Source organism: Gekko japonicus, unplaced genomic scaffold (assembly GCF_001447785.1).
Source record: "Gekko japonicus isolate JY-2015 unplaced genomic scaffold, Gekko_japonicus_V1.1 scaffold3100, whole genome shotgun sequence".
Lineage (NCBI taxonomy): Eukaryota > Metazoa > Chordata > Lepidosauria > Squamata > Gekkonidae > Gekko > Gekko japonicus.
In genome coordinates, this window is record NW_015167148.1 from 89,429 (window position 1) to 115,081 (window position 25,653).

Consider the following 25,653-nt stretch of genomic DNA (forward strand, 5'->3'; position numbering starts at 1 on the left):
AGGCACGGTTCACCATTACATCTGAACCAAACCTTACTGTCTGTGGTAGATACTTAGCAGAAAATTTTACAGGTATTATTTTGAAGAATATCCAAAAAGACCCCACTGCTCTACAGGTCCCACTTTCTCCACCCTATTTATTTCAGTCCCAATTGAGATGTTCTTCACAGCAATTCCATGCTAGTAGGAATGCCTGCTATTTGGTTTTTTTAAAAACATTAGAATGTCCTTACTCAATATCAAATATTCACGAATGACACACAAACTGAGAAGGGCAAACAGCTACTTCTTCAAAAGTATTCTGTCAGCATCTTCAACTACCAGTATCAAGTGGGTGCTTTTCTAAGTCAGCAACCCCAACCCTCCTTGAAAATAGCTTGCACTGCCCATGGTTTCTCCTCCTATACATTAAAGCCACAAAAGTGAGATGTGTTTGTTTAAAAAGAAAATCTGTACCCCAGCTCAACATGTTAAAAGACATTTACAAACACATGTTATTCATTCATACAATTTCAATTTTTTTTTTTGCAAAGGCTTAATTTTTAAAAAAAATCATTGACAAAATAGTTTGATTTTTTTAAAAACCAATTGGGTGTTCTGAGGATCTTTATTTTGAAATTGGTATTACATGTACAATATCTGATTTGATAAATATTTCCAAATAAAGAGAAAGATGGTAGAAGACAGCGGATTGAAGTTAATAGATGTAGTAAATTCACCCAAAGTCAAGATGTATATTCATGATCTCCAGGACCATACAGCTAGCTGACTTGCCCTTACACTAAATGGACAATTATGCTGAAGGAATGTCAGGACCAAGGAGCGGTTCCCAGTGTGGTTAAAAAAAATGACAGAAGTCCCACCACATAAATGCAATACTTCCATGCACTTCCTATGAAGGATAACAGCTGGATAACTGAAAGCAACACTGGGCTACGTAGCCACATGAGTTTATTTCCATATCCCTGATCACCTACTGCTTCCATTCACATGTGCCTCTTTCAGATTAGTCTATAATCTCTGGGGTTATTTACAGTTGAGAGTGAGTGTGCATGCATGCACACAAGTATGTGTGTATGCACAAACAGAAGTTATCAGGTGACCAGATGCTCTCTGACAAGTTAAGGCACCATTTTCTTTTAGTTTATTCAGGATATCCCTACTTCTTTATTACCATATGAAATTTGAGTTCTTATTAAAAGTGAAATCGTTTGGAGCTTCACCACTAGCCTCAAACAGGTAGAAATTCAGCACAGCTGTATACAATGTGTTAGTTTCCAAAGTCCACCATCTCTGCACTATGCTGCCAGCGTGCAATCTGATCCTGTGAATGCTTACTCAGAGTCGAGTCTGGCTGTGTTCAACTAGATTACTCCCAAACAAGTGTGCATGGATTCCAGCCCTAGTGTACCTTGAAATTCAAATAATGTGATTTTAAGCAAGTCTTTAAAAGAAACTAAGCAGTTCAATTATTGCAATTAGATTTTACACAACTTTTAACAACTGCCAGACTTCCAAGTAACAATAAATAAGTACCCCCACCCCCAAAGAATCCTTGACTGTGCTGATTGTTATCTACTTTTTGTAATATCTGTGTAATAACCAGCAAAGCTCTTACCTTCTTCTTCACCTTCTTGTTCTAATACTGCATTTTCTTCTTCAAAACTTCCAATACCTGATTCAGTCTGAGGGGGCTGATGATGTTGCTGACTTATCTTGCAGCGGATCATATTAATCTCCTTCTTTAAAAGTTTTGCTCGCTTGCTCCTAGACCCACTGGATTTCATTGCACAGGTAAGATCAAGTTTCTCTAACAATTCTTTCAGCTGTTCTTCCAAAGACATGTGCGCTCTGTTAGCAGGATTCAGTAACCTATCCACTGAAGTTAAAACACAAGCATTTAACAGATTTTCTTCTACAGTATTATACAGCAGTAAAAACACAGCTTAAAAACAGCACAAGCATGCTGTAGTGGGAATGCCCAAGTTGCAGGATTCTATTCTGTCACTGCAACCAACACAGTCAGGCCAAAAGACTAAAACAGTTAAAGCAGATTCCTGTGTTAAACTGATGAGGAAAGGCCATGTAATTCCTTTTTACCTATTTCTCCAGCCTCTTACTACGGGATTTGGCCAGCAAAGTACTACACCACTGCAAGATTTTTGCTACAAGCTGTTGAGGTGTACTGTCAGTGATCAAAACGTGAGTAGAGCATCTCATATCCTGCTGTAAAACAAAACGGAGGCTTGTCGAGCCTCTCCTTCAGTATCGTTTATGAATTATGGTCCTCATGATTATCTGTTAAACAAGTATAAAGCCAACAGTCGTGATAGTCTGACTATCATGACTGTTGGCTTTATACTTGTTTAACTGATTGGGTTGTGTGTGTCCTCATGATTATCTGACATCTTACTTCATGACTGAAGAAAACAAAGCATATTTTGATTACAGAAAATTAAAGGAGAATATACTAGCTAACTTCCCAGTTTAAGAGCAAACGGGAAACATTTTTATTTTCTGTAAGCAAAATATACCCTATTCCTTTTAACTACTGCTCTTACGAGTTGCTTCCATGACCATAATCTTCTAAATACGCTTTTATTTGTAACATCCTTCTTGATAGTTCCTTGATATTGAATGTGTTTGACTTTCTAACTAGATAGCTAAGGATTGTACTAAAACTGTAGAAGAGAAGAAGAAGAAGAGATTGGATTTATACCCCGCCCTTCACTCAGCGTCTCAGAGCGACTTACAAACTCCTTTCCCTTCCCCTCCCCACAACAGACACCCTGTGAGATAGGTGAGGCTCAGAGAGCTCTTTCAAGAACTGCCCTTTCAAGGACAGCTCCTGTCAGAACTATGGCTTGCCCAAGGCCATCCAGCAGCTGCAAGTGGAGGAGTGGAGAATCAAACCCGGTTCTCTTAGATTAGAGTCCACGCACTTAACCACTACACCAAACTGGCTGAAGGTTATACAGTTTTAAGCCTTGCCCATCCTCGAAATCTCATGAGCAGTTCTTGAGAAACTATGGAGAAGCAATTTTTTTTTTTAAAGGTCAGTAGTGGTCATTTAAGTAAATCAACCATTAGTGTTGCTATGAACACATGACCTTTTAATGGAAGCGGGGGGGGGATCTACTAGAATTTAGGAACGATTTGGTGTACCTACCCCCAACGGGAAAAAACCTTCTGTATGCATAGCTAAAATCTTATTTATTTAATTCAATTATACCCCACTTTTCTCTCCAATGGGACCCCAAAGCAGCTTATATCACTCTCCTCTCCTCCATTTTATCCTCACAACAATCCTATGAGGTAGGTTAGGCTGAGAGAGTGTGATTGGCCCAAGGTAACCCAGCAAACCTCCTCAGCATGGGTGGGGATTTGAACCTGGGTCTCCCAAATACTTTTCTGACACTCTTAACCACAGTGGCTTACAATCAGATCATTTTTTAAAAAATGGCCCAGGTATACATAATTATGCAAATGGAAAAAGGAGGGATAAAACGCCCCAGGACAAACAGAGCAAATGGAAAGCTGTGGCACGTGCACGGATTTTAACATACAAAAACTCTCTGTAAACAATGAAAGCAAAATAAATATTGAGGACAATCAACATGTGGAAGAGTTGTGAGAAATAATGGGAGAAACCTATCAACACTAGCATCTATTTCTTACTCTTGAAAAGTTTTGCTCTCTTTCTACTACAAATGGAGTACCAACACCTACAAAGTAAAATTGAGGGGAGGCTTTACACAATCCAATACTTTACCCTATAAAACACCTTACACAGCCAGTCTTTTTGAACTCCCTCACAAGTTGCTTTTAATCTTACAGTAATTTCAAATACATGCTATGAAGCAGCACTGGGAGGGTGCGACTGCACAATGGAAAACATATACAACCTTTGCCACAACCTTAAGGTGCTCACTTAATGATGTACATGGGACTTGCAAAGAACAAATTTTAGAACCCGCCTATTATGTTCCAGCCATTTAGTGTCCTTACCATCTTCCCAGGAGAAAGGTGCAGGAGATTCAAGTTTAGGCCGTTCAGGTAAGTGCATTCCAGTTTCATTATTATAGCCAATTGCCTCAGCATCTCGTCTAGCTTGCCTCAGAACAACACCTCCTTGATCTCTTAACCGCACAGCAGCTCTATAGAATATAGTGTCTTTTGCATTGTATTTCATACAGTTATCAATAATCAGGTTGAAGTCCTCTTCGAACTCAGTGAGATTTTTATACCCTTGGGCATCTAACCGTTTTCTCATGGTAGAGAAATCCATGGGATGCTTAATATGATCCAAATAATCTGGAACCTAAAGCACAGGTTTGAAAAAAAGGACATGCAAATTTCATTTTTCCTCTTTATGACATAATACAGTACAAATCAATCTTACAAAATGACAATGAATGTGTGAAAAGTAAACAGTTGCTTGCTGTCTCCATAGAAAAATAAACCTCTACATTGATGACTTGCATGCAAATATATAATTTGGTGTCTCTTGTCAGTCTGGAGTTTGCTTTCCAAACTTCTCTACCACCCCTCCCCTCTATTTTAAAGCTCTCTGAACATTGACCAAAAAACACTACCACAATTATCTTCAAAACAATTTGGAAGAATATTTCCACTGAGATCTCTAAATATCAGGAGCAGGGTTTGTTTGTTTTTAATGCTATGTGCGGGTGAGGGGATAAGAATAGGTGGTTCCATTACAAAGAAAAACTTTTGCTCATGATTTTTGTATCCAAGTGTTAGTTTCTCAGAACAAGGAAACTGAAAATTACACGACACAGTCCTAGTGAGCTATATATTCTGTATCAGGAAAAGTAATATTTCACCTCTTTAAGATTAACTGGTTGGGCAAAAATACGCGCAGAATCTTTTTCCTGTAGCTGATCCAAGACTGTACGTAGTAGTACAGTAAAAGGAGTTAACTGAAGCTCCATAGCAACCTGTTCCACTTTGATCTAAACAGAAAGAAAAAACAGTCAATACACATATATGTCTATTAAAAAAAAAGCAAGTGTTAACATGCAAGCCTTAAAAATTAATCCCACAAACAATTTTAATCAGAAGTAACTCCCACTAAGACTGGTGGTACATACTTCCAAGCATGCATAAGAGCATAACCCTTCAAATAGCCCAGTAACACAGGCAGCAGAGGCAGGATTTATTCTGTACCAGACTTATAGCGTAATTATAAAATGTTGCTTGTATTTGGCAATACTACTAAACATAGCATTTAAGACAAAGGAGACTTCATAAGAGGGCACACATAATACATGACAATATAACCAGGATAATTTTTCAAGAAATTGAAAGAATTAGCATATTTTATCACATATATGTCTCCCCTATAATGTGCAAAAGTGCAAAATCTTCAGTGGCCTGAAGTCAACAAAATTTAGGTTCACACTGTTTAATTATAAAAAGACAAAGGTTCATGATACAAGGCTTTGAATTAATGACTTATTTGTGCACTGGAACCTTAAAGACTAACAAAATGTGTGGCAGGGTGTGAGCTTTCATGAGTCACTGCTCAGTTCTTCAGATAATAACAAAAGCTCATACCTGCCATAAATTTTGTTAGTCTTTAAGGCACTAGTGGACTCTTGCTCTTTTCTACTGCTACAGACAGACTAACACAATTACCCATCTTGATCTATGTGAATAAGGATTTTAGGTTTAACTAAAGTTTGGATGGTAAGTACAAATGTAATTTAAATGGGGCTAGTGGGCACATTAAGAGTGGGGATCTCTTAACTGTGGCAGGACAGGATCCCACACTCCCTTGTTTTAATTCCACTCCTGCTATCCTATCAACTATAGTTGAGTATCAGTATTTAAACCAGCTCCAAACTGGTGCCAATGCAATGCTCAACCATGGCTAAAGTAAGGAGTGAGAGATCTCTTATGGAGACAAGAGATGCTCCTTGCCCCAAATAAACAATGTTGACACCCCCCCCATCTACTGATCTCTGAATGGTATGTAAAAGACCTACACTGGCCCTTTAAAATTTTAGTCAGCATATGATTATTCCTACCACCACAAATGCTCCACTAGTTCATCATGGAGCGGTTTCCATCCTCTGTTTCCCAAATATGATGGAACAGAAAGGCTAAGAAAAGCGTTCAACAGCAGAATTAAGAGAGTGCTCTCTACTCTGCCTCTGGTTATTCACGCAGTGGCTTCAAATCCTAATAAGAAGTTATTTATGTACCTGTTCTCTTTTTAATTTTTCTCGCTTTCGTATAAGTTCTATCAACAATCGGGCTCTTTCAAGATCATGGCGTAGCCTTTGCCAGTATTTCAACTTCTCCTTTAAAGCTTGTGTTTCTTCATCATCTTCCCTCTTTAAAATAGAAAAAATAGTATTAGTATAAAAATAATATAAGTCCTACAGTACTGAATGTCAAAAACCAATTAGTTAGATTTGCTCATGTAGTTATTCAAAATTATGTTATAAATATTTCATACACAGTGGCTTAACTATGCTTCAGAATATACGTACCTGCTGTGTGTTTCTTTGCGACTGCAAACTGGACTGTAGTCTTCTTAATAAAGGAACACCATTTCTAGACAGCCTTTTTAATAACCAGTAACTGTGCACCCTTTCAACAAATTGCTTCTTCCGTTGAATGGCAACCTGATTCATAATTTTATTTAATCTAAAACATGGAAAAAAACAAAAAATTATACCCATTCGAAACAGCATTTAATTTTAGGTTGAACATAAAAAAAGAGATTTCTTCTTGTTCTAAGAGAGATTTTGGACCATAACTGATATGGTCTACTTTGCACTTCAGAGTTCTTACAGATCTTGGCTGTTTTTCTTTTCAATGGCAAACTTGCATGCCATATCATAAGCTGTTTTTGAACCTTCTCCTAGTCTTAAGAATTCTGGTGGGGGCGCTTCTGTCCAAGAAATAAACCCAAATCACTTAGATATACAGAACTAGCTGCATGGCTCTTTTGATCCAGGCTGCTGTGAATAACTGGGCAAATCACAAAAAAGCACAAAGAGAAATCTGATTTCATTGTTACCCAGTGACTCATCAGAAAGGGTCCAAAATAATGGGTTAGATCTAAAGACCCCTTCTCCTAAGTGAGATGCCCTCTGACAGAGCAAAATTTTCCTCCAATGGATTAAGATGATTAGTGTAAGAGTGTTTGGCCCCCCAAGCCAAAAATCTGGTAAAATATATCAAAAAAGAACATTCTTTAAGAGTTTAAAGACCATGTAAACAACATATTTGCATTAATAAGTTTAAATGAATGTGAAACGGAAGAATTCTGGGCTGAAACCAGAGAAATTATTAAGACATTCCAGTAGCCAAAAGAAATGAAAAACCTCAACGGATGACTAATGAAACTTTTAAAATAGCTGAAGACAGATGAGAAGCAGAAGTAAAATGTGACAGAACTAAAATCAGAAGTCTAAATGCAGTACTCCAGCAACTTGCACATAGAGACAGAGAGACCTACAATAATAACCAGTGTAAAGAAATAGAAGAGAATAATAACAGAAGGGAAGAACGAGAGGTCTGTTCCACAAGATCCAAGAAATCAAAGGGAAATGTAAATCACAGTTAGGCATATTCAAAGATCAACATGCAAATACATTAACTGAACAGGACAAAATAAAGAAAAAACAGGAAAAATACACTGAAGAACTATACAGAAGAGACGAAAGGATGATAGATGCCTTGAATCCATAAAGCTTGTCTTATACTGAATAAGAGCAAGGGTCCATCAAGGTCAGTATTGTCTACTTGGACTGGCAGCAGCTCTCCAGGGTCCCAGGCAGGGGTCTTTCACATTAACAACTGCCTGGTCCTTTTAACTAGAGATGCCAGCGATTGAACATGCCAAGCAGATGCTCTGCCACTGTGCCTCAGCCCTCCATCCTTCAAAGAAGAATCTTTTGAAAAAGATGCAGTTTTAGAAAGTAAAATGAAAGCTGAACTGAAAGCAATGAAACAGATCACCAGGAGTAGACGCGACATTGATAGTGCTATTCAAAGCTCTATCATGCCAGCAAATATGGAAAACAAAACAATGGCCCACATAATGGATACATTAATAATCTACAATCCAGCCCCCCCAAAAGAGACGTCAAAGACTTCTGCAACTACAGGACCACTGCAATAATTTCTCATGCAAGTAAAGTGATGCTCAAAATCTTACAACAAAGACTGTGGAACAAGAAATGTCAGATGTTCAAGCTGGGTTCAGAAAAGGAAGAGGCACTAGACATCATACTGAACATGAACACTGGTTACTGAAACATAAGGTTACTAAAACATATGGGAGAATTTCAGAAAAAAATCAGATTATGTTTCATAGATTACAGCAAAGTTTTTGACTGTGTGGATCATGAAAAGTTACTGGTTTTAAAAGAAATGGGTGTGCTACAACATCCAACTGATTCGATAAACAACCCGTACTCCAGACAAGAGGCTACTGTTAGGACAGAATATGTAGAAACAGGATGGTTTCCAGTTGGCATAGGTGTCAGATAAAGATGTATTCATCTCCTCATCTAATCAATCTACACGCAGAACATATCATAAGGAAAACTGAACTGGATTTAGATGAAGGTGAAGTGAAAATTGGCAGAAGGAACATTAACAGTCTGATGATACTGTTATTACTGGCAGAAAACAGGGGAAGACTTGAAAAGACTACGGCTGAAAGTTAAAGCAGAAAGCGCCAAAGCAGGATTACAGCTGAACATCAAGAAAACAAAATAATGACTACTGTGGAATTACATAACTTTAAGGGTGATTATGAAATTGAAATTGTTGAAGATTTTCGATTATTTGGCTCCATCATCAACCAAAAGGGAGACTACAACCAAGAAATCAGAAGGAGATTGATACAGGCAAGGGCAGTCATATTCTCCATTATGATATATGGGTGTGAAAGTTGGACAATCAAGAAAGCTGACAGGAAGAAAGCTGATTCTTTTGAAATGTGGTGTTGGAAGACAGTTTTACAAGTAGGAAGGATGGATAACATGCCAAAAAGACAAATACTCGGGTTCTAGATCAAATCAAGCCTGTACTCTCCATAGAAGCTGAAACAACTCAACTGAGATTATTAGGGGATGGGCACAAAACAGTTTATGAACCGAAGTTTGTCATGAACCAGGTGTGGTTTGTGGTTCGCAAACCTTGGTTGGTGCAATTGCTTCTCCCACGAACTGCCTACGAACATGTTCGGTTTTTACTGAGGTTTGTGCAGTTTGGGGGAGCGGTTCTTGGGCCAGACATGCTGGCAACCAAGGCAATGGGAATGCTCTAAGCCACGCCGACAACTTGCCAGTGAGCTCAGAAGGGAGTTGACTTGAGAGTCGCACTGCAGCAGCAGGGCTCGCAAAAGCCATTTAAAGGAAACGTGTTCCCCTTAAATGGTTTTTGCAAGCCACACCACATTATGAACCTGAACTGTGGCGCGACATGAGTGAGCTCAGAAAGCATTTAAATGTTTTTGAGTTGACTTGTGAGTCATGCTTCTGTGGCAGTGCAATGCAAGTGAGCTCAGAAGGCATTTAAATGTCTTCTAACAGTTCACTCATGTTGTTAGACCCCACAAACCTTCATTTTCCTGGTTTGTGCCCATCCCTACTTCGGTCACATTTGAGCAGAATAACTGGAAAAATGCAAGGAAAAGTTGAAGGGAGCAGTGGAAGAGGAGATGTATTGATTCTGTAAAAGAAGCCGTGGTGGCCCTCAGTTTGCAATACCCAAGCAAGGCTATTAATAATAGGACATTTTGGAGATCATTAATTCATAGCATCGCCATAAGCCAGAACTGACTTGACGACACTTAACGCACACATTTATTGCTTTGATATATCCATTGCATACTTTAGCTCATAAAATGAGGTACACATTTTGCTATTAAGATGCACAGTGCCATTTTGCAAACAAGTTTACAAGAGTTACTAGCTCACCTACTAATACGCTTTCTGAAAGACCGATTGAACTGTCTTCCAAGTTGCAAAAGAATTCCAGCTTCCTGACTTGTTCACCTAGATATAATTTTTAACTAATACAGGAGGCCAGAAAATTGACTATTTACAAGTCTGATGAAGCAGAACTGTTCAGATCTATGCAGCTGTGTTTAATTCATCTAAGCAATAGTTCCCTTGTGCCTTTGCTTCCATCATGGCACACTAATTAAAATAAAAGGATTCCACTAGAGATGATGGGAAATGAAGGTTCCTAGGCCAGACAGCTAAACATTTTGGGATGGGGGGGGGATTATAGCTGAGTAAAGCAATAGTATTCATGCTTGACCCCACACACAGTGTTTAAGAATACACCTAACAGTGCAATCATATACAGAGTTATTCTAGTATAAGCCAACTAAAATCAATGAGCTAAAGACATGATTGCACTCTTAGTATTAAGCCTTCATTATTAATCTAAGCAAAAAGATTAACCCAGTAAGTGGAATCTCAAGGTCTGCACACAGCGTTTTGAGCAATCACCAGACTCTTCTTGCTACCCATTCTTTCTGCAGCATAAAAGCTGTTCTAAAATATTATGATACATTATTTAAAAATTAATACTGAAACTGTGATAACTTTCTAAAGTTCAAATAAACCAAATATTTAACCAACTCTGAACATTTTAATTTAAGTTAGCACAGTTTTACAAGGGAATCCAAAACACGTCACTCCACAAAACTTGCTACTTAATAAGAATACTTAAGATTGGAGTCTTAGTAGAAGACTCCCTACATTTTAATGTTACTGGTTCTGCTTAGAACTACAATAAAGGACAGGAAGGACTCTAGACCAAGAATCTATTCTCTCAGTGGGTCATAAAGAAATGTCTACTATTCCGTCCTTAGAATTTTTCATTGCATTTCAAAGAGTACTTCAATATGACAAAATATTACATTCTTGAAGATAGCATTGCTGGATACGGAAAAATAACTTCAAAATTATCCAGAACTCTTATTTATGAGAAATATTCTGAAGCAGGAAACAATAAATAACTGTAACACAATCTGAAAGTTGTGTTTAGCAACCAATTGACACATTCTATAGACCTGGTCATCATGTATTCTAAAATGGATTGTGTATGTGAGTGTGTATATGAGTGGAAGGAGGGTAAACCTAGCTGTGGTTATTTAGAGTTTGGGTACTGTGAGTAGTAGCAGCAAATCCTGTCTGTGCAGCAAACATTACACTACCACTCAACAATGTGCAAAGGTATAGCTGAAGTAATGAAAGGTGATGAGCAGCAAACACAGTGTGTGTGTGTGTGTGTGCGCGCGAGCGAGCATGTGTATTATCTTGAGAACATAACACACTAGAGCAGTTCTGGTTTGTATTTAGCAGCTCTCTGAGTAAACTCTTCAGAGAGAAGTTCCTGCCTCCAACCTTGGGGAATAATAAACAGCTTTGGCACATAAGACAGTCATAGGAATGAGTACCCAATCTCATTATTCAAATTTAGACACCACTAAAAATGTATGTCCTATGATAATATGTACTGCATCCAAAGGCCATTTTCCAATTTATCTGGCAATTAAATGTGTACATAGCTACATTTTAGAAAACCAACGTCCATCTAAAATGAGCATCTGAGAGGAGACATGCTAGTGACCAATGTTCCCTCTAAGCTGTGGCGTCCTGTGAGCAAAAATTCTACTTTGTGAGCTACTGGCATTAAGGTTGTGAGCAGGTAATTTGGCTGCTGCATAAATCAGTTTGCTCTGGAGCCCCATCCTTCCTGAGCTAAGACAAAAATGTGTGAGCCAGAGGCTAAAAAACTGCGAGCTAGCTCACACTAACTCAGCTTAGAGGGAACATTGCTAGTGACTAATTAAATCGGGTTTTTTAAAGTTAATTTATGGGGGGAAGTTTAAATACATGTGGGGCTTTTATGCTTAATCTCAAGAAACAGAAGCAGAGATCACATTTATGGATGCAATTTTTAACATCACATCAGAATAAGTAGTTCTGAAGTAAACTGATCACATGATATCTAATAGTAATTCAAGTAACTCCTGCCTACACAAGCTGAAGCCCCAATAACACATAACAAAGAACTTTGTGAAAGATAGCAATTTCTGACTGGAGATACTTAATAAGGTAAACTTTAACCAATGTGTGGAACCAACAATTAAGACTGTGAAAGCCATTCCTTTTTTTTTTCCTCCAGAAAGGTTCTGCGTGTAATATTCTGAAAGTATTCTTAACATGATGCACAAAGCAGACCATCTAACATCTGTTTTCTTGAAAAGTCCCCATAAGTATATTAAGTCTTATTCCATAGGAAATAAGCTGACAAATATCAACAATAATTTGGCTAATGCATTTATCTTTAATTATTTTTCTTACCTCTGAGGAGGGATACATGGAGCAGACACTGCAGGCATAACTGTACAGGGTTCAGCTGTTGCTTTCTTGGACTTCTTTGCTTTTTTCTTGATTTTTGATGCAGACCTTGTTTTGGCTGAGCCCTCTTTTCTGTAGAGACCATTTTTCAGTTCAGCTTCTCCATAAATATTCAGAGGTCTCCGAACAGAACCTGGTGGTGTATGTACATCGCAATATGCTGTTTTTTTAACTGAGAAAGTTGTGCCACTGCCTGTCAGTTCTTTCACTGGTTCCATTTTCATATATAAACCAGCTTTTTGAGCACATGTAACATGGAATGCTGTGTAGCAGTTTGCTTTGTGGCACTGAATACAGGCACCAACACCTTTCTGTTTACAGAGGTAGCATGTTAACTTCCATCGTGCAGGGGGAATGTTCCTGACTCCGTCTATTGGCTCAATAAAAACTGTATTGGCAAATCCAACTTCTGGAATCCAAAGAGCACACACGACATGTCCCCACCGATCATCATCAGTCTTTTTAAAGGCACCTCCTTTGTTTGGGCACAGTACACAATCTACAGGCCGTGAACGCGACTGCAGACACTGTCTGCAGAGCCACTGGCCCTCAGGTATATATGGCACCCCGTAACACTCCTGATGCACTGCTAAGTTACACATATCACAAAAAAGAATTACATTACTATTCTGACACTCTCCATCCATGCAAATACAACAAACTGCATCTTCATCAATTAAAGACTGATGTTCACCCTGTTTTTGAGTCTCACAGTAAGACTCTTTTTCAAAACGGTCCATAAGAAATTCAAACATATTTTGTGATACAACAGATACTCCATCGCTCTTTCGCTTCTCGTTAATTATTTCTAACCATGCATAATCTTCTTCATCCATATCATACTCCACTTCATTATCAAGTTCTTCTGAAGACTTCTCAATGAATTTGTAGTAAGTTGGAGGCCTTCGAGGAGCAGAAGGTGGACTGTACTCAACAATGTGCACTTTCGGTTCTGGAAGAATACTTGCTGTAGATGGAATGCCATGTGCACTTGGAAGAGCTTCATTTTTCTTTTTAATTTTGTTGTTTCTATGTCGCTTGGTTCTCAAAAATATTGGTGGTCTCTCACTATTTTCTTTATTGCTGTTGCATTCACTCAACTCTTGGGCTGTAAGATCATCTTCTAATATAATCTCCAAGGGTTCAAAGATACTGATTCTGTGCAATCGACCTTCAATTTCTATTTCTACCATTCTTTGAGCTTGGGCATAAGTCAAGGTTTCCCTGGTAGGAGAGTGTTTAATACTGCAGGGAGAAGAAGAGTGCCGTGTTGAAGGTACTCGATGACATCTTCCTTTCCTCCTCATTTGGTACTGATTATCTAAAATTAGAACCATAATTGTAAGAAGGAGTTCTATTTTAAAGTAGAAGATTTTTTTAAAAAACTAGTTAAAAATATAATTTTCCCCTTCCCCTCCCTCATTTAATGCTGTTACCATCCATTCTAAAATGCATTTAAGGTATTTTAAATCAAACAACATTTCACCAAGATCACATTAAGAATTTCACACACCTTTGTAATTTTTTTAAAACCCTGTTACTCATCCTGACCTAGATAGCCCAGGCAAGCCCAATCTCATCAGACCTTGGAAGCTAAACCGGGCCGACCCTGACAAGTACTTAGAAGGATGACCTCCAAGGAATACCAGGGCCAGGAGGCAGACAATATCAAAAGTGACCTCTCTGAAACGTCCTAGCCCCACTAGGGGTCACCAGAAGTCACCATGACTTCCAGGCTCACAAGCGTGCGTGCGCACACACACAAATACTCACCAAACCCACCCACCCACCCTGTAAGTCATTTTAGAAGTATGTGCTCTGATATAAAGAAAAAAATTCTGAAACCAAAACAGTGTAGTAATAGCACCATTGTCACTGATATCCTCTGGAAAAAGATCATGATATCAAAATCCAAATTATTCACACGAAGTAACCTAAATTATTCCTGGATTACTCTATAATTTATGACACATTAATTCAACATCACAATTTCTTATGGCTTAACAGTAGTTTTTCTAATTATTCACTCACTACATATTACATGAATAATGCACATTTCCTAAAGTTAAATAAAGTAACTGCATTTAAATGATGTTCATTAGAGAATGAAATAGGGAAACAGATATCCTATGTCTTATACTACAGAACACTAAATTTAAACTTATTTTTCTCCTACTATATGAAACAGACAGAAAAAATCTGAACCATAGAATAAGCAATCATTCTTACTCTTTCTTTACAGAACATAAATAAGGCAAGTTATAGCCATTATTGGACAGAAGGGGTTAAAACTTCAGCTCTGTTTATCCATAAAAATGTTTAAGGGTGCACTTATAATTATGTATTTAACTTCACTACTTGTTAATCGGTATTTAAGCAGTATGACATACTTATGTATATATTCCTATGATAATGAATGACTCACCAAGCATGCTGTGTTCTAATTTGTTTCACATCCATTGTTTTTGCTATATATGTTTTGAAACACATTCTGACAAGTAGTTAGCATTCCTCTTTTAGGGAACGAGGGCTGCCGATTTTTATTTATTTAATTAAGAAATTAATTTTCTTTCCAACTGCAGAGTACCTTAATTTTCAGAAACAGCTTTTCAGGGTAACCCATGAAAATTGTGTTTATATTTCACATGAATTTGGTTCATAATATATTTGTTTTTTTCACACCATGAAATTATGGCAGCAGAATGGCAGCAGGTAACACATTCTGTGGGAAATAGGAGTCATTGACATTGGCATTTGTTAGGAGAACATGAGAGAGAACCTGTGGAGATTCTTCTGCTTCCTCCACCAGCAAACACCATAACTACTGTTTCAAACCATAATGGCTAGAAACATGATAAAAAGTAACCACAAACTCAGATCTCAAAAATACAAACTGAACATAAGGCACTGGTTTCAATGAATAATTTACTGCACTGCAAACACAGCCCAATAATAAGATAATTTTTACTTGCCTAAACTCTACAGGACAGAAAGAAGAATAAGCTAGGTTCTATTCTCTCCGTATCAAAAAGACATGTGTGTCCAAATACACTGCTATTATTATAGACAAATTCTGGATAGATTTAATCTTAGATCTGTAGATGCCAAATTTGGGAGATCTATTTAAATGACTGTTCATATTTCAGCTTTTTGTTTTATATCACAAGCAATGAAAACTGTTACAAATGTTAAGACATTTCATTTACTGCCATAGAACTTGACCAGCCCTAATAATGGATTAGAAATAATGTAGTCTTTTCTATATGCTGTCTGGCTATTCTACAACATACTGGCTATTTTATATACTTAATATACCTGACCCCTGGGGAGACTGCTTTCATAGTAGGAAAACTGCAACACTTGAGGTCAAAGAACACTTAAAGCCCAGGGCAAGAGGAGAAGAGCAGAGACTGACAGCTATGTAAATACATCCTTAGAAATAAGAGAAGACTGAGGCTTTTGAGATCAATAATGTGGGCTTTCTGTAAAATATGAATCAGTTTTCTGTATTCTAAACAGAAGGGGTGTGATCTAATTTAGCATTATTTATTTTGATGTACATTGATTTTGATGTACATACAAAATTTAAAAAGTATCCTATGATATGCCATGGATGTGGCTTCCTAATAATCTGTTACATCATAATTAAAATCCCACATACAGAGACAACCACTTGGGAAAAAACCACAATAATTACAAATCTCACCTATTATTGTACTGTCAATGGCATCGATTCAGTTTGGTGTATTGGGTAAGAGTGGCAGACTCTAATCTGGAGAACCAGGTTTGATCCCCCACTCCTGCCCATGAAGCCAGCTGAGTGACCTTGGATCAGACGCAGCTCTCTCAGAACCATTCAGGTATGAATAATTATTTTCACATAGCCCAGAGCTCTTTAAACCCCACCTACCTCACAGGTGCCTTTTGTGGGGAGAGGAAGGGAAGGAGATTATAAACCACGCTGAGACTCCTTCGGGTAGGGAAAAGTGGAGTATAAAACCAACTCTTCTTCTAGTATTAGTTTTATGAATCTTGGAAGTTTGTTCACAGGAAAATAAAGCACTAGGAAGAAAGTACTTTGTCTGAAATATAGGGCCTCTGTGATCCTTGAGAAGAAATGGCATTAGTTTGTTTCCGTTTTGTGTATCCAGGCTCATCTTGTTAGTGAAGAAATTATAGATTGCTCTGCTTTGCAACAAGGCAACAAAGCTGACTGCAAGTTAAAACAGTCAAGTACAAGACCTTGATTCAAGACCCAGACAGATGGTGTGAAAGACCTAATATGCTACTAAAAGAGCAACAGGGGGAAGAACAAGAAAGAGCAAAATGGTAACATGGAAAAAAATGCCACTGTCTTTTCTCCCTTCTCCTTGGGCAGTGTGTTGGATTCTAGAGGCTTTCTGCTTGCACAAGAAGGAGCTGCTGTTGGCCCATGGCTTCCGATCCCCCCTCATTACTGCAGCCCTCACGTCACAGAACATTTTCTTAGACAAGTCCTCAGTAGAGGACTGGGGTGGGGGAGTTACTCTCTTAAGACATCAGATCCAGGCTCCAATTAATCAAACTCCACCAATGAGCCTATCATTCTACTCTACCAGGCTCAATACAGAGGTACTTCAAACTAAATAAAAATATTTTAATATACATGAGAAACAAAAATTAAAAAGATCAACAATAAAGATATAACCACTATACCCTCCTCACTACCATTTTCCAGACTATAACTACACATTAGTCTTGCCTTCCCTTGATACTGCCATCTAGCAGTGGTATTCAAAGGTTTTCTGCCTCTGTCTTTTGAAGCTCCCTTTACTCACAGGCAGAGGGAGCAGAATGACTGGGGAACACCTTGCCAGTTGCACAGCACAGGTGTTTGCCTTCTTCCTGTTTGCAGTTATAATATCAGGGTGTAGACACAGGTGCAAGGTTTTTAGCATGAGCCAAAGTGCTGTTGGCCCATGGTTTCTATCCTGTGGCTACTGAATGGCCTAGCCAGTAAATTCAAAACCTGCACCGATTTCAGGTTGTGCATTTTCATTTTTGCATTCTGTTTAAATTGTTTATTTCAACTGAGTTTTTGTGAGCTGCTTTTAGTGTGTATCAGAAAGAAAAGTGGGGTCTTAAGTTAAGTAATAAGAAAAAATAAAATAAACCATGTTGAACATAAGAAATAATCTGTTCCCTGAGAACAATGATTAAGAATGACCATGTACTAGCGGATCTTAAGAATGCTCCCTGCCTACCACCCCAAAAGTATGGCTGAATTGTAAAGGTGCTTACTCTTATATGAATGAACACATGTGTTTATTCAAGCACATGAACCACACTGTACACATAACCTCTTCTTACACTGACTGACCACACAGGTAGGAAGAGCAAGCACAAACATTTTGGCCCCATCCCCATGACATGAAAGCCAGCTTCTGAACACTATGCCTACTTGCAGAGGAACTGACCATGTGTACACTGCCTCCCCTTGATTGGCAACATTTTGAAAATAATATCCCCAGTCACAGGTAGGGAACATATAAGCATTTGCACCATGCATGTTTAATGTGTATGTGAATATGTGAACTAATTCACAAGTCAGTTCTTAGTGAAAAAGGCAAACTACAAATTATATAATTATGTACTTCATGGAGACCTAAAGCAGTTCATGTTGTTCTCATCTCAATTTTATCCTCACTACAACAACAACCCTATGAAAGAAGTAAGGTTGAGAGCGCATGACTAGCCCAAGCTTCCCTAGCAGAGTGGGGAATTCAAACCTGGTCTACAAACTGGAGATTGATGATCAGATGTATCAACTATGGAATACTCAGAGCAATTAACTGAGACCCTGCCATTAAGGATACAACTCATCAATCTCCAATTTTGACATATTTATTTCCTTCACTATGTTTACATCCAGAATTAAATCCAAACAAATGTTAACCTAAGCTTGTTATTCCTGTTTGTTCCTTGCATCTACTAAATATCTTCATTATGCTGTATGCCAATTTGCTACCCACCCTCTACTTATGTGTAGGGACTGGTAACTTCCATTTCACTGTATCTGAGTAAAGCTTATACCTTGAATAAAAATGTGTTGGTCTTAAAGGTGCCACTGGACTCAAACTTTGTTCCGCTGCTTCAGACCAACACAGCTACCCACTTGACTCTATCTTCAATAATCACTGTTTAAAAATGAAATTATAGCTTTGTTATATTTGTGTAACAAAGCAAAAGAATCTAACATGAGTATTATTTTTTTCTGGAAAGTGGACCAGCAGGAAATCTTTTATAATCATACTTAGGGCTGCTGCAAATAAAGGAACACACAGAATCATTATATATTCATATATATATATGAATTCTTTAAAAAAAAGTCTTACTGATACTGTACACAAATGTTACAAGTTCAGAAATCCAGTCTTCTTGAAAACATTCAATAACCAATGAGTTAACAAACCATTTAAAAATGTACTGCTTGTCATGCTTACAGAAGAGTAAGATTTGTCACATAAGCACTTCCCACAAGTATAACAAAAAAAGGGAGTCATAAGACACATTTGTCAGCATCTACATCATTCCTATATTATGCAAATAAAATCCTTACTTTTATCAAAGCTATATAGGTGAGATCAAAGACCAAGAAATAGCAAAGAACACATGCTGAACATGACCGTATACATCTTTACTTAGAGTCAAGTCCAACAGCTTCCACAGGGGCAATTCCCAAGCATGCGTGCAAAGAGTTATAACCCTTTTCGAAAAGGAACCAGATCAATGGTAAAAAGTGAAAGTGAATTTCCCGGAACTAACCCATCCTCCCTGACGTCACCGAACCTCCCCGCTTTCCCCCAAAATTAATCCAAGTCAGCTGACAAAACACGCACAAAACGAGAAGGACATTCAATGGGAAGACACAAACAAGATGAATTCTCATTGGCACCAAGCACCTTTACAGAACGCCCCCCCCCCCGCCCCCAGCCAGGTCCCCGCCTCCCCGTGACATAAACACAGTCGCTCGATAACTTCAGTGCACGCCCCCTCTCCCCTCCCACACCCCGCCTCCACACCAATGGTTCCTGCCCAGGCCCTGAGCGCTCCTTCCCTTCCCAGCCTCCCCTCTCACCGAATGGTTCCTTCCAGCCAAGGCCCAGAACACTTCGCAGCCTTTTCCACAGACAAGCACCCTCTTTCTCTCCTCTCCCCCCCCCCTTCCCCGTCCTCTTTCTCTCACACACCCACCGAGACAATATTCGGGCCACAAACATGGCGTCCGCCCAACACAACAGGCGCCTCAGCGCCACCGCCGAAGGCCCAGGAGAGAGCCCTTCAGCCAACCCGCTCGACCGCCCCCTTTCGCCTCCTTCTGCACTCACCTGAGGGAGCCGCCGGGACGCGGCTGACAGACCCTCCTCTCGCTCGAAGACACCACTGGGCTGGGTCCGGGCTAATGGCGGCAGCACTCGCTCCTCGCGCTGCTCGTGGTGGGCAGAACGGGGATGGAGAACGGGGAAGGAGGGGAGGAGGAGGGCCCCGCACTGTCGCGGCCCCCCTTCGGTTCCCGGCGGTGGCCGCGGCGTTGGTGGCTGGCTCCGGCAGCAGCGACGCATTCGGGGCGGGAGGAGGCGCGCGTCGCGAAGGGCCGCAGTCCGGCTGCGGGTTGGGCGCGGAAGCTCCCGTGGCCGAGAGAATCTTTTCCCTCCTCCCCCCCTCGGCACAAACAATGCGGCGGCTTCACCACAGCGCTCGCGCCGGCGGGGGAGGGGAGGAAGGGAGCGCGCAGGAGGAGAGGGGGGAGGGGCAGGACGTGTGGGCGCCAGGCACCTCCCAGCCCCGCGGACGACGACGACGACGACGCCAAGCTAGGACTCCGCGCGCTGAGAGGGCGGGACGATCTCTACGCTTCCTCCCCATCTCTTCCCTTTTCGGGCGTCATCAGCCCCACCGGCCAATCGCTGTGCGCGACGCCTCACTTACTCTGGGCCGGCTAAGTAGACGCCGACGCCGGTCAAGTTCGAGGAAGCGCGTGAAGGGAGTTCGCTACTCGCCTTCCTCCTTAGAGAAAGAACGGAAAGAGGGAGGGCCTGGCGATAACGGTTGTTTTAGGTCCCCAATTATGAACGGATGTAGCTTCTTCTAGGGGATTCATTACCGAAGAAGGAACGGATAGTCAGCGTGGACATTGGGCACGCTCGCTGTTTCCGTTTAAAACCGGATTACCCTCGGACCCTGGGGATGGAAACTGCCTTCAAGTAACACCTATCTCGTATGGCTATCTCGTAGGGTTTTCGAGGCAAGGGACGTTCAGGGGTGATGTGCCATTGCCTGTTAGACATGTTTAATCTCTTGAACTCGGAGGGACCTCCGTGTAAACCTGAAGTTGGGGTGGGATTCATACAGATGTCCTCTCTTCCCTATTCCATGTTTTGGCTGTGGTGGTCGACGGTGCGTATGCAGTACGTACGTTAATTCAGTTGTAATTTGAGACGATGCTTGCTGTTGCGGCCCTTTCCAAATTTAATACTCTCCTTAAATTCAGGGGGGCATATTACATGTGTATGGTCAGGCTGCAGAAACAATCCACTTTCCCCCGAGAGCCTCCAGACCCAGATTATTAGGGGGATGTACTAAAAGGAAGGACAGGATTGCCCATTGGAAACAATGGGAGAGACTTGAAGGCCTGTTGGAAATAATGGGAGCCAGGAATGCCAGTTGACTTGCATGGACTCCATTGCAATACATTACAGCTCAAGAAGAGTTGCAAAGAAAATGCGGAATGGAATTTCCATTAAGGTCAGTGGTCCCAAATACACTGGACATGGACTGGAATGACAGGCCCCACAGTGGAATGACAGCCCCTAGGGGTAAGCAGATGTGTTCTGAGAGTAGAATGACAGGACCCACAGTGGAATGACAGTCCCTAAAGGTAGCAGATGGGTTATGAGGATGAAATGACAGGCCCCAGAGTGGAATGACAGCCCCTAGGGGTAGCAGGAGTGTTCTGTGACTGGAATGACAGGACCCAGCGACGAATGGAAGCTCTTGGTGGGAACAGGAGTGTTCTGGGACTAGAATGACAGGCCCCAGAGTGGAATGACAGCCCCTGGGGGTAGCAGGAGTCTTCTTGGACTGGAATGACAGGCCCCAGAGTGGAATGACAGCCCCTGGGGGTAGCAGGAGTCTTCTGGGACTGAGGCCTGTCTGTCATTCCAGTCCCAGGACACTCCTGCTACCCCTCTGCCATTCCACCCTCAGAACACATCTACTACCCCCAGAGGCCATACCTCACTCCCCAAGTGGAGACAGAGGAAGAAAGAGCTCACCTACTTAGCTCTGCCAGGTTTGGTCAGGTACCTTGTTTCAACACAGGGCTTGAAAATGCTGCATGGGATTTTGCTTGGCAGGGTCAAGTACATCCTTGCTCAGGCAGGACAGAGTAGCTCCAATATCATCCCCACCCCCTCCCGGCTCCACCGGCTGACCCTTAGCTCCGGACCACGAGATGCTCCTCGTCTCCCAGCAGCCTAGCCGTGAGGCTCGAGGAGTGGTTTTGCCTCCAGCGGGGCTGGAGAGGGGATCCTTAAAGAGATATGCCCGGTGGTGCCGAGGCGCCCCCCGCACCCCTCCCCCCGCGAAAACTTCCCCCGCCCCCTCCCGGCTCCACCGGCTGTCCCGCAGCTCCAGAGGGCGGGATATGGGAGACGAGGCGCGAGGAGTGGCTTTGCCTCCAGCGGGGCCGGGGAAGGGATCCTTAAAGAGATATGGCCGGTGGCACAGTGCGCCACCCGCGTCCCCCCAAAAAAAACTTCCCCGCCCCCTCCCGGCTCCACCACTGTCCCTCAGCTCCGGAGGGCGTGAGGAGTGGTTTTGCCTCCAGCGGGGCCGGGGAGGGGATCCTTAAAGAGATATGCCAGGTGGCGCAGACACGCGCCCGCGTCCCCCCCCAAAAAAAAACCTCCCCGCCCCCTCCCGGCTCCGCCGGCTATCTCTGAGCTCGGAAGAATTGTGTTTGTACACAAAAGTTCACACCTTGCGGCTCTGGACTCCAAAACTGTTCTACTTTCTTCCTATATGTAATAGCTGAGGGAATTCTGATTGCTGTAGTGGTTAAGTGTGCAGACTCTAATCTGGGAGAACCGGGTTTGATTCCCCACTCCTCCACTTGCACCTGCTGATGTGACCTTGGGTCAGTCACAAGCTCTGGCACAGCTGTCCTTGAAAAAGAGCAGTCTCTGTCAGAATTCTCTCAGCCCCACCCACCTCGCAGGGTGTCCGTTGTGGGAAGGGGAGGGGAAGGGAAAGGAGTTTGTAAGCCGCTCTGAAACTCCCTTGGGTAGTGAAGGGCGGGGTATAAATCCAATCTCTTCTTCTTTATGTTACGGCTGAGGGAATTCTGTTTACCTCTACTGGAAGTAGTGTGTTTTTACACAAAAGCTCACACCTTGCATAACACTCTGTTGGTCTTAAAGGTGCCACTCTGGACTCTAAAGTTGTTCTACTGTCTTCCTATATGTAATGGCTGAGGAAATTCTGTTTCACTGTATTGGAAGAAGTGTGTTTGTACACAAAAGCTCACACCTAGCATAAAACCTTGTTGGTCTCTAAGGTGCCAATCTGAACTCTAAAGCTGTTCTATTGTCTTCCTATATGTTAGGGTTGAGGAAATTCTGTTTCACTGTATTGGAAGAAGTGTGTTTGTACACAAAAGCTCACACCTAGCATAAAACCTTGTTGGTCTCTAAGGTGCCAATCTGAACTCTAAAGCTGTTCTATTGTCTTCCTATATGTTAGGGTTGAGGAAATTCTGTTTCACTGTATTGGAAGAAGTGTGTTTGTACACAAAAGCTCACACCTAGCATAAAACCTTGTTGGTCTCTAAGGTGCCAATCTGAACTCTAAAGCTGTTCTATTGTCTTCCTATATGTTAGGGTTGAGGAAATTCTGTTTCACTGTATTGGAAGAAGTGTGTTTGTACACAAAAGCTCACACCTAGCATAAAACCTTGTTGGTCTCTAAGGTGCCAATCTGAACTCTAAAGCTGTTCTATTGTCTTCCTATATGTTAGGGTTGAGGAAATTCTGTTTCACTGTATTGGAAGAAGTGTGTTTGTACACAAAAGCTCACACCTAGCATAAAACCTTGTTGGTCTCTAAGGTGCCAATCTGAACTCTAAAGCTGTTCTATTGTCTTCCTATATGTTAGGGTTGAGGAAATTCTGTTTCACTGTATTGGAAGAAGTGTGTTTGTACACAAAAGCTCACACCTAGCATAAAACCTTGTTGGTCTCTAAGGTGCCAATCTGAACTCTAAAGCTGTTCTATTGTCTTCCTATATGTTAGGGTTGAGGAAATTCTGTTTCACTGTATTGGAAGAAGTGTGTTTGTACACAAAAGCTCACACCTAGCATAAAACCTTGTTGGTCTCTAAGGTGCCAATCTGGAATGACAGGCCCCACAGTGGAATGAAAGCCCCTGGGGGTAACAGGAGTGTTCTGGGCCTGGGATGACATGCCCCAGAGACGAATGAAAGCTCTTGGCGGGAGCAGGAGTGTTCTGGGACTAGAATGACAAGCCCCAGAGTGGAATGACAGCCCCTGGGGTAGCAGGAGTGTTCTGGGACTGAGGCCTGTCTGTCATTCCAGTCCCAGGACACTCCTGCTACTCCAAGGTCTGTCAATCATCCACATTGGGGCCTGGCATTCCAGTCCGAGAACACTCCTGCTACCCCCAGGGACTGTCATTCCACTCTGGGGCCTGTCATTCCACCCTCAGACCACATCTGCTACCCCTAGGGGCCATACCTCACCCCTAAATGGAGACAGAGGGAGAAAGAGCTCACCTACTTAGCTCTGTGCCAGGTTTGGTCAGGTGCCTCGTTTCCACACAGGGCTTGGGCTTGGAAATGCTGCATGGGATTTTGCTTGGCAGGGTCAAGTACATCCTTCCTCAGGCAGGACAGAGTAGCTCCAATGTCATCAGCCCACTGGGACTATTCGTGGTGGACTTAATGGCCACCCCCATCCCCCCAGTTCACCAGATGTAACTAGGGATGCTGTGAATGTCAAGTCGAACTTACCCTGTTTCACTGTGCCTATTGGACATTAGGCCATCACCAGGACTGTCCGGTTTGGGAGCCAGTCCTTGCCAAGGCTTTTAAACGGCCCCTCTAGCTGTCCCTTTGATTTCTGCCGGATCTCATCTTTCACTTCATGCCACGAATATTGTTTAACTTCATGTTGTTTCACGTCATGCCACGAAAAGCTTTAACTGCAAAAAATTGTCAACTCTCTGGTAAAGAGAAGGGGCATTTTAAGAAACTGGGCTGGGGGGGGGAGGAGGAGTTAAGAATAAGGAACTAAGAGCTCCCCATCCTACAGAGGCAGTAGAATAGGATTGCTGGCACCTGACTTGGAAGCTCCTGGTGCCAGAACCAGGGTGTGGGCCGGGGAACAGCCTATTCTGTCCCCCATACTGTTCTGAGGGTGAAATAGGAAAACTGGGACATGGAGCAAAAAAGCTGATTGGATCCAACCCCATTTATGATAAAAGCAAAACGTCATTAACAATGTTCTGGTGTCTGTAACGCTTTTCAGATTTTATTCAATGAAAATGTGGATTATCTTTGCTCTATTTTCCTGTCTTCAGCAAATATAATATTTTGTTGTTGCATGGCAATTTTCAAGTTACTTCTGAAATATATCTTTCACGAGTACTGCTCATGTGAAGCACCATAAATTAATTTTATATTTTAAACCAACTGAATCATAAAATGTTTTAAGGGTGTTGTGTGGGCAAAAAGATGGTAAACCAGCAGAATTTGGGGGTCTAGAGACCTGTTGAGTGCAGATCCACCACTGTTGCTGTGACCTGTGTTAACTGGATTACAAACAATGGCTTGAGTTCAAAGAACAGCATAATACTGTGCAACCAACAGGACTTTGGCTTGTGTTTCTCAAAATAGCCACTGTCCATGTTGCATGGCAAGTTGTTTTTAAAATAGAGAGCTTTTGACAAGAATTTATGAGATGTCACACTAAATCCAGTTTTTATATATAATACGCCCACTGGGTATATCTAAGCTTTTGAGTACCTGAAGTAGCTTTTTGGATTTTGGTCATTACGAATTGTGCAGTTATGTCTATAAAATATAATATATAAAAAAGTAATTTCAAAGCACTATTACATTTTTCTAAAGTTACGTAGTCTTGCGCTTAAGTTGATTTACAAGAATAGCTATA

The 25,653-nt window shown here is 41.3% G+C and overlaps 1 protein-coding gene across 11 annotated transcripts in view; it reads right to left on the reverse strand.

Moving 5' to 3' along the window:
• Window positions 1–20,212, reverse strand: part of BRD1 (bromodomain containing 1) — a 43,990-nt gene extending 23,778 nt beyond the window's left edge. For all 11 annotated transcript variants that reach the window (XM_015413091.1, XM_015413090.1, XM_015413089.1 and 8 more), the window contains exons 1-7: window positions 19,793–20,212; window positions 12,369–13,746; window positions 6,519–6,675; window positions 6,228–6,359; window positions 4,845–4,973; window positions 4,009–4,321; window positions 1,619–1,879 (exon numbers count right to left, since the gene is read on the reverse strand). In XM_015413091.1, coding sequence (XP_015268577.1) covers window positions 1,619–1,879; window positions 4,009–4,321; window positions 4,845–4,973; window positions 6,228–6,359; window positions 6,519–6,675; window positions 12,369–13,732 — 2,356 coding nt within the window. In that variant the 5' untranslated portion in view covers window positions 13,733–13,746; window positions 19,793–20,212. The remainder of the gene's footprint in view (window positions 1–1,618; window positions 1,880–4,008; window positions 4,322–4,844; window positions 4,974–6,227; window positions 6,360–6,518; window positions 6,676–12,368; window positions 13,747–19,792) is intronic.
• Window positions 20,213–25,653: the final 5,441 nt, after the last annotated feature.